This window comes from Natator depressus, chromosome 12 (genome assembly GCF_965152275.1).
Source record: "Natator depressus isolate rNatDep1 chromosome 12, rNatDep2.hap1, whole genome shotgun sequence".
NCBI lineage: Eukaryota > Metazoa > Chordata > Testudines > Cheloniidae > Natator > Natator depressus.
The window spans coordinates 25258773-25275034 of NC_134245.1; the positions used below are offsets into that span (position 1 = coordinate 25258773).

At 38.2% G+C, this 16262-nt stretch overlaps 1 protein-coding gene across 1 annotated transcript in view; it reads right to left on the minus strand.

The window, feature by feature from the left end:
* Positions 1-16262, minus strand: part of GARRE1 (granule associated Rac and RHOG effector 1) — a 110215-nt gene that overhangs the window by 18573 nt on the left and 75380 nt on the right. The window contains exons 3-8 of the mRNA XM_074968762.1: positions 11440-11646; positions 9541-9681; positions 9136-9231; positions 8840-9001; positions 8078-8236; positions 2439-2536 (exon numbers count right to left, since the gene is read on the minus strand). Coding sequence (XP_074824863.1) covers positions 2439-2536; positions 8078-8236; positions 8840-9001; positions 9136-9231; positions 9541-9681; positions 11440-11646 — 863 coding nt within the window. The remainder of the gene's footprint in view (positions 1-2438; positions 2537-8077; positions 8237-8839; positions 9002-9135; positions 9232-9540; positions 9682-11439; positions 11647-16262) is intronic.

The window sequence follows — 16262 nt, forward strand, 5'->3', positions numbered from 1 at the left end:
CTCCCAGTCCCAAGCAGCTCGGACAGTGGCAGCTCCATGGCAGGAAACAGAGGCAGCCCAGCGGCTTCAGAGCAGGGGAAGGAAGGAAGGACAGCATCTTCCCTCCAGCTGCAAAATGTGGTACAAAGCTTGGGGGGAGGGGAAGGGGAAGGGGAAGGTGCCACCCACCCCAAATGGCACCCCTGAGGCCCAGATCAAGAGGTAGGAATAACTGATGCACTGGGTCTACCTTTCATTTTAGGGAAGAGCTACAGAGCATTCGCTAGTTCAAAAAGTAGGGCCTTATACTTCAGATGTAGCTCAGGGCAAGCCCTAGATATTGTTGTTAACACTAATGTATCATAAAATAATTGAAGGTCCACTGATACTAGGAATTCCTGGAACTGATAGCTGAATGATTACCCCCACTGACTCCAAGTCTAGTAACTTACTAACAAAGATTTCACTGAGCCACCAAAGCACAGAATTGCCAAAACCTAGTTATATTTCTCCAGCCATAGAACCAAAATCAGAACTGTTGTCACTTGAAATGGGACACCAGTGGAGAACACTGCTTCTTTTTGACAGTAATTAGGGGACAAAATTTTTGAAGGGAAAAAAGGTTAAAGAATTTTATGTAGTACCTCTCCAAGTGAGATCAGGAAACTAACAGCCTTATATCTGCCTAGTGAGCCCCAGTCAGGGATGCGCCCTTTATCAGATGCCCGCCAGGAAGAGCAATTAAACTCAATCTACTAGATTTAGTTTCAGAAAAGCCTCTCCTATTACCTGTAGATGTGATAAAGGAATGGTTACTTTGGTACCTAAAATGAACCTTTTGTGGAGGAGAAAATATAATTTGCACTGCCCTAGAAGTTCAATTGGGATGTTGAACAGATCCAGGGGCCAGACTTTTAGTGAGGATGCAAAGACTCTTTATGGGTCTGGAATACTTAACATCATGATCTAAGACCTCCCTAAATATACTTGCAACCCTTAGAGGTAAGGAATAAACAGTTACACTTCAGATGTACTAGGTGACCTGAAAACTAATGGGCTTGTCTTGCTACCATTAAGTGGGACATTCTACAAGTAGGTGGTCAGAAACCTGAGCCACGACATGGAGAAAGGCAGCTACCAACTTCATTAAATCTAAGGTATTTGCACCAGATCTGGAATCAGAGAATTCTCTCTTTCACTTGGAGGAATCAAGCACCATAAATGTACACAAGGAAATAGTTAATTGATCCACGAAGAATTCCAACCAACTACTTAATCAAAGAGTCTTTTGAAGTAACAATTGCCTTTAACCAGAAAAGAGAAGCAACCATTGCCCATACCCAGTGAGCAGTCCACTTCTAGACTCTGATCTCCCATGAGTATTTTGTCCGACTGGGAGCCAACAGCATTTATGTGACTGTCTAAAATGTGACACGCTAACATCTGGATTTGGTCAAATACTTAACTAGCACCTCTATCACATAGCGAACAGACAGGGCTCTATTAACGTTAGCCAGCAGGGGGAGCTCCTCCAAAGATTTTCAGTTGTGGTTCAAGTAGTCTTCATTTTCTTTTTAGTTGTTTTCAAAAAAACAGAGCAATTTAAACAGTATTCCAATGACAGAAAATATCCGGAGCGCCAGTTTATAATCTGGAGGAATTAAAGAAGAATTCACCTCTCTCTGCGGAAAGTGACTAGGCCATTTACACTTGAGGAAATGCCATATATACTATTAGTTGCAGGCGGTCTCCACTAAAGGCTCAGACTCATCACCTACCATAAACTGAAGTCGTCCATAATACTGGAGGCGCTGCAATAAAAGAGATCTGAAAATGTGCTTGCTGTTTCAAAAGGATGACAATACTTGGTCAAACCTGGCAATTAGAAAAATGAATTCATTTAGCTCCATAGTCTACACTACCGAAGGCCCCACACCAACCTTCTGGAAAGGTTCAGTGAGGTACCAGAGTCCCTCACCTGCCACCAAGATACTTGAGGAGGTCCTCTCACCTCCCAGACTTCCTGAGAGAGATATGCCACCTCAGAGAAAGAGAGGTGACTTAGCAGTTCATACACTGAAGGTCTGCCATAGAAGAGTGAGTATAATAGGGAAGGATTTGTTTGCCTTTTCTTTCACCTGTTTAACTATTACCATCCTTTCTTCTTTTAAAAAAAACCTCTTCAGTATTCTAGTCTAACAGCATTGCCTCCATTCTATTGCCTCCTGAAGAAACAGCGCAAACACTAGGAGCTAACAGAGAACATGCCAAGAAATTCTAGGCACACCTTTCAGTCAATCCTACAGCAGAAGCACCACATCTCAGTTCCAGATTGGAGGAGTCTGATGAGGCAGATGCTAGAATTGAGAGTAACATTCAGTGATATCACATCATGGGTTTTCCTATATAAAAAATAAAATCATGCCTACTAGTGTTATCTGAAATACATATTTATTTACCAAGTTGATGGGACTTGCACCACAATTCTGGATCCTTCTAAACTAATCTGAGGAGCGTATGCTTCTTTATTTTCAATCTGCGCTGTGTCCACAACCACCTAAGCAAATAAAGTAACAATATTTAGTTCTTTTGAGAATATGGTTAAGTTGTTTTACCACCTGAAGTTCAAAAGGTAATGAAAACTGGCAACACACACAGAACTGCAGCAAAATATAATTGCAATTTGATTTCCATTTTAATGTATCAAGACAGCAAAAGTAGGATAATTTCTCAAATCAAGCATTTAAATAAACAGCAGACACATAATTTTATCCTCAGCTACATTCTGTTGTTATGCATCACCGCATGCAGTATCAGCTAGTGCACTTCAACAGGCACCACAATGGCCATCACATTTGGAGGCAAGGAATTCTAATTCTCCCAAGCCACTACCTCAATAGCCCCAAAAGCATCTTTTTGGTGAACTCTTTTGTACAAAACTGACACTTAATTGGGATGCCTGAGGTGAAAGAGATGAATGTTATTTTAGTCTGCAACTCTAGATTAACTTGCAATTCCACAGTTTTCTGGGTTCTAAGATCCTACATACACAGTCCCTGCCTCTGCCCATCCTGAATTGTGTCTCATTATTAATGCCTTCCTTAGTAAGAAGAGGGAGATGACCATCCAATTTGTTGAGTTTGGGTCCCCCTCCATAAGACATTGTTTCTGAAGCTGGAGGGTTTGGAAATTACCATTCTGTCTTCAACCTTCCCTTATTAGGGAAACTGACTGAGAAGGATGGGTTCGCATAAACCTAAATAATGATATTTTGAGAAGGTTCCACATTTGATTCATGTTTTCATTTGAGGTCCAGTCTTCATCCACATGCCATTTTGGTCATTTATAATAGTTTATTTTGGTTGTGCTGAGACTCCCAGCAACGTTTGAGTCACCATCAGACTTCATGTCTGTGACTAACAGATAAGCTGTACCATTTAACTTTGAAATGGAAAAGTCCTCCAGTGCAGAGAAGCCTTAAGGGATTTTAGTGGTGTGTCTGCAGTCACCTTCCACCTGGTTCTGCTATTATCTGGTAGGCATGCATCACTATTGGTGATGGAGAAATGTGTCAGGTGAAGCATTTGAAATGGAGGGGCCTGAAGACTGTTGAGATCCTATGTTCCTTCCTATGGTGTCAAACCTACTAAAATTGCAGCACGCATAACTGCACTGCCATTACCCACCCTTTAGGTGTTCCATCACTGAGCGTATGACTGCATTCGTTTCCTCTGGATATTTGCCTCAGTCCATTCATCCCTACTTGTAAACAGTCTCTGAGCACACTTTTTTTTTAAAAAAAGAGGCCATTATGATTAGCGTTCGCCCTATGTACGAGCTTCTATACACCTTTTTTTTTTTTTTAAACAACAATGCCATTCTATTACTTGGTTTAGGTTTCAGAGTATTTATGAAACTTGAATTTTATTCTGAAGATCTACTGATTTATGCCACACCCGTAGATATGTATGATAGGATAAGAAATGAAAGATTTATGAATGATTTATTCCTAGTATTCAAGGGACAGATGCCATCTGTAACTTAGATGTGTGTAATTCAGGAGCAAATCTTGCTTCACTCAGACCCAACTTACAAACATAAAAAAAATTCTCAACATTTGGCCAAGGTTACGATATCTTGGGTTTAGAAATTAATAGAATCTAGGATGTTGCTGTTACAGGAACACGATGCTAACAGCAGGGAGAAATGCTAGCACAAAATTACCTTTATTATAATTAGTTTCATTTTATCCCTACATTATATGATATCCAATTAAGAAAAGTCATAGTTGTGATTTTTTCCTGACACACTAAAAAGAAAACATCTTAAATCCATGTGCTAGTGCTATTTAAAAAAAGGGGTGTCATTAAATATGACTCTTAATACCAAAGTGCATGACAAATCGCATAGAAAAGCATTCACAAAATGTAACTTCAACATTACTACAGAAGTGTCAACTCAACAGTACTAACATAAATGTTTTGATAAGAGACTGGAGGTCAGGCAATGCCACAAACAAATCAGCCGGTGCTCATTTTTAAACAAATGCAGGAGATGATTCTTTAGGAAAGGTAGTGCTGTGCTCCTATCTTTTGATTTTTCCCTTTTCCTCTTGGGGAGGTGGATTATTACCTATGCCAATGGGGAACCCCTCCCGTTGGTGCAGATAATGTCTACACTGAAGCGCTACACAGTGCAGCTGGTGCGCTGCAGCTGTGCTGCTGTAGTCGTTTAAGTATAGACATACCCTTATGTTAACAATAAAAATCAGTGTTAGTATCTTTACAGTACAGCAGGCCTGGTCAGTCAAATTGGGTTTCCAGTTGCTTTGCATTACTGGAGCAGCACAAAGCAGAGCTGGAGTGTACCAGTGAATATGCAAAGACCCCTGAATTATCAAGCACAATGGGCTAAGTTCAACCGAGCGTAGCAGAATAAACCTTGGTGAACGTCAGAACATTTGAATGTAGTTTTGAAAATTTAGAATATGAATTTCGTAAGTGTTGAGTAGTCACAACTTTAGTTGACTTAAATCTGAAGATCAGGTTCTTAATCTACAAAGTACGACAAATACTGAATACCTAGAGTAACTGCTCCATTTCACTTTCTAATCTTTTTCTAACAAGATGCATAGCCAAAATATGTGCGGCATAGAGTAAACTAAATCTTCATGAGACTGTTCTATAATGTTTTATTTGGCATTTAGGTAGCAAGTTAACTCATAAATCTCAGCCAATACAGATGCATTAGTTTCTAAAAACAGTAACATGAAGGGCGTACTATTTCTACTCCTGATTCGTTTATCTGACTTCTGAACAAAATAAATTCAAAATACAGTGAACACATGTTTCTCACACCCAGCCTGGTGGTTACTTAGGAAATGGCTTCCTGTTCATCAGACATCTATTGTTCTTGTTTTACAGGTGTTTCCTCCCTCACCCCACCCAGAGAATGCTTTAAAGGAAAAGATTAGAATTTGTCATCATTACATAAAATTGTACGCAAATGTAATTTAATTTTGCAGAATTATTTTTACAAAGCACCACAGGTGTGCAAAGCAGTCTACAGACAAAAATGGCAAATCCCTATTCTGAAGAGATTACAGCATACTTTTTTTTTTTTTTTTTGGGGGGGGGGGGGGGACGACAAAAAGGAATGACAAACCACGAGTAAGACAGGAGTATAAGAAGATGAGGCTTACAAGAGTGAAAGATCACACACTGTTTACTGTTATTCATGCATCTTCTTAGTGCCTCTGAATATAAAAGGCCTCTGCTATTAGATAACTGATGCCAGCAGCAAATGGAGTTATTCATGATTTTACCCAAGTTATTCCTAAAGTGGCAATTTCATTTTGGCTTGCACTATAATCAAAGGAGTTCTATGCCAACAACTCTCCCGGCTGCCAGCATGGAACTCTCATGATAGCAGCACTTCAATGGCCAGCAGGGCTGCCCTGCCCTCTGTGTTTTCTCACGCCCCACTGCTATTGAGCCTCCCACTCCAGGTGAAGAAACCACCTATCCCCCTCCTGAGAACAGCTCTGCCCTGATCCAACCCCTCTTGTATTTAACGTTTTAAAAATATTTCTTCCTCAAAAACACCTAATCAGAATGAGACCAACAATCTTACTGTACTACCACCGAACACCTTCCTCTACACCTTCCTCTTCCTCTACCCCTAAAAAGCTACCCTCCTGTGCCACACAGGTTCCTATCAGCAATTAGGGGATTGATAGTAGCAGCACAGCTGCTGCCATATTAGCAGCAGAGAAAGCAGAACAACATGGTTAGAGTCAATTTCATTTATATCTTGTTTACATGTCACAGTTATGATGATAGTCTCTTGAGTTAAGATATGAACAAGGGAGAATATCTTAAATTTGTGCTCCTAATGGTCAAAGATGTAGAAGTTATTTAATGCGATGCTTATAATACCAAAGTAAGTGATGTTCAAATAGAAAAGCATGACAAATGAAGCTTCACTATTTCTGTGGATATTATCAACTCAACAGTATTAGAAGAAATGCTTTAATAAACTAAGACTGGAGGTAAGTCAAAGCCACATATAAATCAGCTACTTCACTTGCCTGAACAGATGTAGGAGCTGACCATACAAGATATGTAGCAAAATGCATTTTTTTTTTTAATCAAAGTTTAAAATCAACCACTAATTCTTGATCATTCTATCTTCAGGTTGCACACAAAGTAAAAGACTATTGACAGCACATAATCCAACAGTTAGATCAAAGTTTGATTCTGTACGAAGTGCTGGCTTAAAAAGAAGGTGATTGAAACTCTTATGCACAATGATGTACTTTTAAAATACATACCACACACACACTTCCTGCTGCATTGTTGTTAAAGGAAATCTGCTCCCATTTTACTTGCCCAGTAGATTGAAAATTCACAATAGCCCAAAAGAAACACTTGTCATGAATAAACGGAAGTGCATTTTATTAAATAAAAATACTGCAGTGATTAGTTATACCATAGATAAAAATGTTTACTTAAGAAAACATACGTATCTTAAAACAATATCTGAACAGTTCCTAAATATACCTTACTGATGAATAGTGCAAGTGTCTCCATTGGAATTGCCATTTTACTGATATTCGAAGAGGAGGACCTCCTCCTGGCAATTAAACAGGAAGTCCAGCTCCCACATCAGTGGTGAAAAACAGTATTTTCAAAGTTTCATAGATATCAAGGTCAGAAGGGACCATTATGATCATCTAGTCCGACCTCCTGTACAAGGCAGGCCACAGAATGTCACCCACCCACTCCTGCAAAAAACCTCTCACGTATATCTGAGCTATTGAAGTCCTCAAATCGTGGTTTAAAAAGACTTCAAGGAGCAGAGAATCCTCCAGCAAGTGACCCGTGCTCCATGCTACAGAGGAAGGTGAAAAACCTCCAGGGCCTCTTCCAAATTCCAAAAGTTGTTGCAGAATACAATTTTTTTTTTAAAATGTGGTAGTCCCCTGATTTTACCATGCATGAAAATGGGAGCTGCATTTCCTGTGTCCTAATCTACATCAGGTTGTAAAAGCTGCAGCTTCCTATTTGATTTTAAAACTTCTAGTGCTTTTCTTTTTGTAAAATTAGTCAATGTTCAAAATATTCTTTATGTTAAGAGTGTTAAGTTTTCAACTACAATTAATACTTCTGAATCTATGGTCTGCTAAAATCCATCTTGTCTACCAGAAAGTTCTCTCTAACACTGGAAACGGAGGAGCCCATTGTAAGAAACTGTGAACCAATTTCCAGAATGTTTTAATAATGTTTTAACATCTGTAAGAGAAACTTTAGTGTAGTTTTATGTGTTTTGACTGTTAAATTATTGGTCAAATTGTCAACTGTAATTACAGAGCTTTTAATACTTTTCATATTTTACTAAGTCATGTACTTAATTTTGTGAACTTGTAAACTGATGGGCTGAGGACAATGGTCCCAGTCCTCCAAATTGCTCAGCATCTTGTTCTATCAGCCCAAATGATCTCAGTTTTACTTTAAGAGAAGAGGTATTCTTGTCCAAATATAGCTTTAAAAATATTTTGTTTACTGCTGATCTGTCCCTATCAGCCATAGTTACTTACCAATCCAGCTTGGCCAAATAATAACTGTACAGCAGTCTTGCAGGCTCCCCGCCAAGTAGAAGGGCAAACCTGATTTAGTACTTCAGTAACAGGAGAGTCATCCCGGGGTGTAAGTCCATTATGGCAACCAGCTTCTTTGATCAGTTGTAGCATTGTGTGCTGCAAGTCACAAAAGCCTGTTACACACACTACGCAAAACAGAGTAACATACATTTGAAAAAAAAATTAATACTGCATGTATATTTTGAGGTTACAAACACAAAATAAAATGTTCGCAAATGTCCTTATCTTGTAATTTTGATTTGTCTGAAGGATTCATTCAAGGAAATTAAATACACACAGTAGTGTTAACTATAAACACTTTCTCAATCTTAACTGAAGCATTTGCTACCTGTAAAGAGTCTAAGTTATGAAATGCACCTGCATAAATTGAATTATGGAAATTAGTATAATAACCAGAATACAAAAGAGAACTACTTATGAGACACTGTAAATAATAGTTCAAAACACAATCCATTTTTAACGTTTCCAGGAACAGGGAGCTAAGTTTACCTTGAAAAAGTGAAAATGCTGATAAAGATATCCAAATAATTTTTAGATGATACTCCCACCTTACCTTCCTCCCAAATTTAGAAATCCATTTTTCCACTAGTTCTAAGAATACCTTTTGAATTCATTTGGCATGATTGGTTTTAAAATTGTAATATAATACTGAATATTTAATATTGAATTTTTACAAGAGGTTAGATTTAGGGTTATTACCGTTTTCAGCTTCAGGTTTTCTGCTGCAGACTCATTAAAGGATATTCCTTTTAGAAAATGAGATCCTATCTGAACAGGTACGGTGGGGAGTTCACACTGAATTGGCTGAGGTGGAGTCTGTCTCCTTCCTGTTTGTTGGGCTTCAGCTTCACAACAGCAGCCCTTGAAGACAAAATGTAGATCAATGAGCAAGAAAGGGAGACAGTAAATAAAAAGCTAACAACAAGACCAAAATTTAAGGAATTACTATTCTTTACCATTCATTTTCAGGAGGAAAAAAGAGTAGTGGCTCTTACCTGCAAACTTGCTTCAATAGCTTTTGGATTCAAGTGGAAGCCAGCCTTCATTGCATATTCACAATGGCCTAAACTCTCCAAAGCGATTTTATATGCCTGATATTACAAAATGATTTAAGATACAAGTTAGCCATAATCAACAAGTGATGCAAAAGTGTGTGTGTGTGTGTGTGTGTGTGTGTGTGTGTGTGTGTGTGTGTGTGTGTGTGTGTATATATATATGAATTTACACTGTCATATTTCACAACACATCCACGATCTTCTATAGACAATACTGCAAAGTCACAACCCTTTCTCAGCTGATTGAACTACATGTTTTTGGTGTAACACACTCCTTCCCCGCTTCAACCCTCTACCTCCTGACTGTAGTAGACATGTGGAAAAAATAAAATTAAGGTAACTAACCTGCAAAGCACTGTCAATTTTCATGTTCAGTTCTTTTAGCTGATGCTCAGGGATTGCCACACTTTGTGAGCAGAAGAGTTGCTGAACCTCAATTCCAGCCAAACACCCATCACAGCCTCTTTCTCTCAGCCGAGATGTGGCCTTTAACATAAGGCATAATCAGAAATAATCATAGTATTGGTTCAACATTGGGACAGATCTAGCCTACCCAAAATTCCCACACCAGGACCAAGAACAATAATTAACTGGTATATCCGGTGAGGATTATAGAAAAAAAAAAAAAAGCTATATATTAGTGATTATTTAAGAGCATAGATTTTCATATAGTATCTTAAAACCTTACAATTATAGCGGCTGGTGATTTTAGTCAATTGTGGAAATAGATGTTTCTTTTTTCTAGCTCTATAATTGAAGATAATTTGGTCTTGTGTTTTTCTCTTATTTTCTCATTTTGCATGCCTAATAGACTTGATTTGTTAGTCTCTAAGGTGCCACAAGTCCTCCTTTTCTTTTTGCGGATACAGACTAACACGGCTGCTACTCTGAGACTTGGTTCTGTTAATCTGTATATGATTCCCTATATTTTGACACATCATAATATGTTTCCTTCATAAAAGTAGCTTAACTGGGCCAAGGTCCTAAATGGCTCTTTTATCATAAAGATTAAGGCCCCAACCCAAGTACATAAGTACTTAATTTTAACCAGTTATATCAATTTCTATATAGCAACTTCCAAGAAACTAAGAGTATAAAGTACTGACCTATAGTACGTACAAGATTAGCTGACATTTTGTATAGTGACAACATTTGAAATCCTGATCATACTTAACAGAATTCATAGTAGATAAAGCTATGGTATAAACTTAACAACAAAAGTATGAAACAATAATATTCCCCAAAAATTGTATCTAGCAAACAGTTGTAAATCCCCATTTTATTCCAGTCAGTGAGAGAAAGCAGTTGCCGTTTGTCCAGTTACAAATAGTTCTTTTAAATTCATAGTCCAACAGGAAACTTGTCTGTTGTCCTATACCTTGCAGATGTTAGTTAATAAATGGAAATCCTGAGAGGATTTCCAGTCAAGATGACTAACACGCCTGTCTGTTCTGCCAAATTAGACTTCAAAAGCACATACTTTAATTTTAAGGAAACCATGTACTCAAAAAGTCTAAAGCCGTTTCTGCTCTAGCAGATTATAAATTTAATGTTAGCTATAGAAAGAGGAAAAGCAAGTATTTTAGGTCTATTAAACTAGGTTCCCTTGAAAAGTGATTTTTCCTTGCAGGGAAGATATGGATTCCACAAGTATGTGTTTTGGAAGTATAAATCTAAAGATAATTTTGAGTAACATAATAAAATGTTTTACAATTTTGTAATTCAACCACCAGCAAGAACAGCAGCTTTGCAACAAATTGGACATAAAAGTCATGAGTAACCTTTTTAAAATACAGAATAGGATACATATTCAAAACGTTATCAAGACACCATCAAAATCATTTCTGTCTGACTTTTGCGGTGTCTTCTTTGCCTACTCTTTTGACAAGAACAAAGGCTACTATAACTGAAAGATCAGAGAAAATTATTTTTCTATTTAGTATATCTGACAGCACTTTGTGTATAATGCCACTGCTTCACTACAGACTGTTTCCTTAGTTTTTGTGAGGATTTTCACATAGAGAAAAACATTTTAAAAAAAAATAGGAAAATTGGCTCCAGGATAATTAATAGTACCTAAAACTATTTTAAGTCATTTAAAGAAAATAGGACTAAATATCAAGTTTAGTGTTCCTTTAATATAAAAACAAATATGAAGAGTTTTGCAAATTAGGGCAACTGATTTCAAAGTTGCCAGTTACTAATATGAAATATTCAGCTTCATTGAAATCAAGGCATCCATACCTCTGCAGCTCCTCTCCACGATCGTACTGCATCTTCTAGCTCAGTTGTGGGGCTCAAATTGGAGGTTCCCACCCCACTAGCATTCTTCCTTTCCTGAGCTACAGCTTCAGCAAAACAGGAGTGTGCCACTGGTTGGACCTTCTGCAAAGCTTGTGACAAAAACTGAAAGTGAACCTGCATCACTGTCAAGAAACATCGTCCAAGTAACTATGAAAGAAAACAAACAAAATTCAGGAGTGAGTTTGGGGTTACTTTTGATCAGCAAATCCTGATGACGGAGTTAAACAAGCGAGTCAAGTTCCTAAGCTTGGATGGATCAATGAAGAGCTTCCCCCCGCCCCCTTTTTATATTGCTTCACAATCAAACCATCATCAATATGCAACATAGCTAATACTTAGCTATGTTCTTAAAATACTTAAAAATCACTGCAGAACACTGGGGTTCTAGGTGTTACACTGAATCTCTAAGTTGCAGCTTTTCTTTTGAGAGAGATCAGGCATCTGCTTGCTATGAATTTTGTCTGTATCATCTTTACAACACTTCTGTTCTCAAGTCATGGTTATTTCAAGAATGCAAATCTGAAAAGCTGATTTAACTACATAGCCATATCTAGTATATAAAAGAAACAAACAGTCTTATAAAATATAAGTAGGATAGCATCACACAAGAAAAATGTCTTTATCAAAACCTCACTTGTACATGATGAGTCACACTATGTTACAACATTTGACCAACATATAAAATCTACTTTGGTGACAGTACACACCAAGCTCATCACAGTATTAAAAGGTTCATAATGAAGTTTAACATTCTGCTTGGAAGATCATCAGAAACATATGTGAAAACCTTTTGACATTTGAGACAGTGAACAAATTTTTTTGGCTTCTTTGGAGAGTAATCTTGACTAATCAGGAAATAAGGTATACCTGGAAGAATTTGTACAAACTGACACCCTTATGTCATCTGACAGGAATCCCTAGAGCTAACAAAAAATTTCACTCCAAAATACTTCAAAGAAATGTATAATTTAATGCTGCTCATTGGGACAGTGGGAAGGGGGAAAAAAAGCAAAAGAGGGTCTAGAAACCCGAACAAATTATTCTCTCTCCTCCCCACACTCACACAAATTAAGGGTGCTGTACCTATAACCACTTCCTAGCCCTGGCAAGCACACAGAGTAAGAGATGCAAAGTTGAGCCTAACTCAGATGGCTCCAAATTCCAGACCCCTGGAATAGCTGTCTTTTTCCTTTGTAAATCTCCCTCTGTCATTTTACCCTTTCCCCTTACCAATACAGCAACCCAGGATTATGCATGAGCAAACCACACACGCCTAGCATTTAGAACAAGCTAAATGAAACAAGGATCACACTGTTTAGTAAAAAGAAAAGGAGTACTTGTGGCACCTTAGAGACTAACACATTTATTTGAGCATAAGCTTTCATGAGCTACAGCTCCACTGAATGCATCCGACGAAGTGAGCTGTAGCTCACGAAAGCTTATGCTCAAATAAATGTGTTAGTCTCTAAGGTGCCACAAGTACTCCTTTTCTTTTTGCGAATACAGACTAACACGGCTGCTACTATGAAAACTGTTCTAGTAATTCTCTCTCTGCACCTCCTGTCAGCATGGGAGGATAGGTACAATCTTCCAACAGGCCAGAGAATATGGGGATAAGAACAAACAGGAATATTCTATTTAGGAGTTTGCCATACAACCCTGGCGAGGGTGGGGGTGAACACTTGCAAAAGAACAAAGCTAGAACACCAGAGCAGCAAATGTTTTCAAAGTTACTGTAGAAAGTAATTATTTGGATTCATGAGGCATGGGCCAGTGGGTAGTGTACTGGACTAGTATTCAGAAGAAATGGGCTCTATCCCCAGCTCCTCCACTTACCCGCTTTCTGACTTTGGGCAAGTCACTTTCCCTCTCAGTGCCTCTGTTTCCCCTCTCACCCTTTGTCTCTCTTCTATTTAGACTGTACACTATCCAGAAAATGGACCATCCCTTATGTGTGTTTATGGAGTACCTAACACAATGAGGCCTAAACCTCAGGTGAGGCCTCAAGGTATTACAGAAATACAAGTAATGAAAAAACCCCAGCATTAATGAATCCTTGTGACTTTCAGAAAGAAAAGTAGACAAAATTACAGTTGTAATCTAAAATATTTTACATTTAAAGTGCTAATTTTTGTCTGGTACATAAGTATATACACTTGTTATAAATATAAATATGGATAAACTTCACACACAGTTTGTTCTTTTAGTTTACTGTAGTTGTCACAGAGAGAAAGTGACAAAATATGAATGTATAAACGTTTATATACATTTTACCTTCCTTTACAAAAAGTCTACCAGAACGAAACTGTTGTACCATTTTAGCAATAATGCATAAAATGTACAAAGAGTGTACAAAGGCATCCTGACTTGGAGGACAAGAAGTTATCTGGCTTATTTTCAGTTACATTCTTTTTTAAATCAAAGTATTCAGCTACAGTGATCTTACTGGCAAGAAACAGGAGTCACACTAATAGTTATATGCATTAACAATCTACTTTAAACAGCACTCTACCAGTGGCAAATTTTGTTTTCCATTGCAGCCAGTCTCCTTTTGAAATTCCATTCTGGTTCAATCATTTCCCCTCTTTGTACAACGTATAACATTAAACAGTTTTGATACCATGAGTGACCTCTGCAAGTGTAGTCTGCCTTATTAAAAAACTATTCAGCAGACATTCAGAACAAAACACCAACTTACTTGATGACAAAATTTAAAAGATTTATATGAAAACTGCAGGAGCCAGTGTGGAGAAAACTAGCAATCTAAACATTTCAGTGTACGGAAAATACGAAGGACTCCAACAATTCACTGGGGAAAGAAAATCCAGGGCTCATTAGGAATTTCAAGCTAGTGAGATTCTAAAGGACATTGGAGGTACAAAAGGTTGAAATCTTCCCTTCCCTGGGAACTGCTCTCAAAATAAACAACCTGTTTTGTTTTACAGGGACAGCACACCACATTCCTGGTACAATTTGCAACGTTAGGCAGTGAGATTAAAATACTAGTATTGGCACATAAATCCAAGTCTTCTTTATAAAGTCTATGTTTTGTTTTTTAAATCTAGATATTAACTCTCCTCTACTTCAGTGATTGTTCAGAGGCATTTCCAATGGTTAAAATAAAACAGTATCACTGGGATGGGGATTCTTGCACTGTTCCATCCTGCTAGATTAAGGACTCGTTTCAGAGGCCAGACACTTCCTTGTAAGAACTCATCTTTTTAAAGGTATTTTTCTAAAGAGCTGAATCCCCCTCTTCACTGGGGGATGTAATTACCATCATCAAATCCTTGATAAATACTCTCAAGGTAGGTCTAGAAATCAAAGAGTAAAGTACAGTACTTGTAGCAAAACCTGGAGAACCACCTGTGTAAACAACATAAGAATATAGAGTAGTTGTAGCCATGTTGGTCCCAGGATATTAGAGAGACAAGGTGGGTGAGGTAATATCTTTTATTGGACCAACTTCTGTTGGTGAGAGAGACAAGCTTAAAGAAGAGCTCTCTGTAAGACTGAAACACAATCGTCTCTCTCACCAACACAAGTTGGTCCAACAAGATATTACCTCACCCATCTTGTGTCTCTAATACGAATATAGAGGCCTCCTGCTGTCCAATCTATCAAAATTGGATAGTACAGAGGGCACAGTTAAAATTGCCATTCTGAACTTATTCCTCTTTGCTCACATTTTGGGACTTGAGTTTTCCTCTTGGGGGACTACAACGAGAATAAGATCATAAGAAGAGCCACTGGGATCAGACCAAAGGTCTATCTAGCCCACTATCATGTCTTCTGACAGTGGCCAATACCAGGTGCCCCAGAGGGAATGAACAGAACAGGTAATCAAGTGATCCATTCCCTGTAACCCAACGGATTAGATTCTTGAGAATATCTAAAACAGGGACCAGCCTGATTCCCCACAATTTGCAAAAGATAAAATGGCCTGCGCCTCCTTTTCTGGAATCCTGGATATTGCAGATTTGATGAAGTGAGGTTTCTGTGTCCTCGCAAACATTTACCCTTGAGAAATAAATCTCCACCACTTGTATACCATTCCTATCCTTTGCTACATCATCAGGAAGACACAAATGCCTCTCCATATCTCAATGGCTGTACAATCTTGTGTGGAGGAATTTGGCATCATGTTTGGACAGCTGAGACTAGTGTGGCTGTTGGAGACATAATGTGTAGTACAACCTCCCTTACCTCTGACACTCCAAGATCAGTGGAGGCTCTGCTTCCTCTGTACAGCTTCTAGCTACAGACATGCAAGAAGCTATTATGAAAATATTCCCTTCTAGCAGGCTTTGAAGCTTGAAAATCACACTTCTCCACGTCCGCACATTCAGCAACTGCTTTCTCCAAATTTGTATAACAGTAGCACTTAGGGTCCCCCAATCCAAGACCAGAGACCCTTTGTTCTAGGCGCTGTACAAACATATTTGAAAGTTCCTTTCCACAGAGAGTTTACAACCTTGGTTTATGACAAGACACAAGCAGGTGTGTGAAAAACAAGTGGGTGGAAGGGAAGAATAAACTAACAGTAAAACAAGCATGGTTTTACATAACAAATAATAGTTTAAGTTCACCACCTGACTAACCACTGTTTTTGGAAGCAATTCTCAGATATCACAGTGCTGAAGCAAGACATGGAGAAGGATAAAGTAATGACTTTATATGATTTTTGGGGGAGTTCCCTCTCCCCATGTATGTCGTCTAGAATAGAAAAATCTATACTTTCACATTTTAGCATTTTTAAAAAT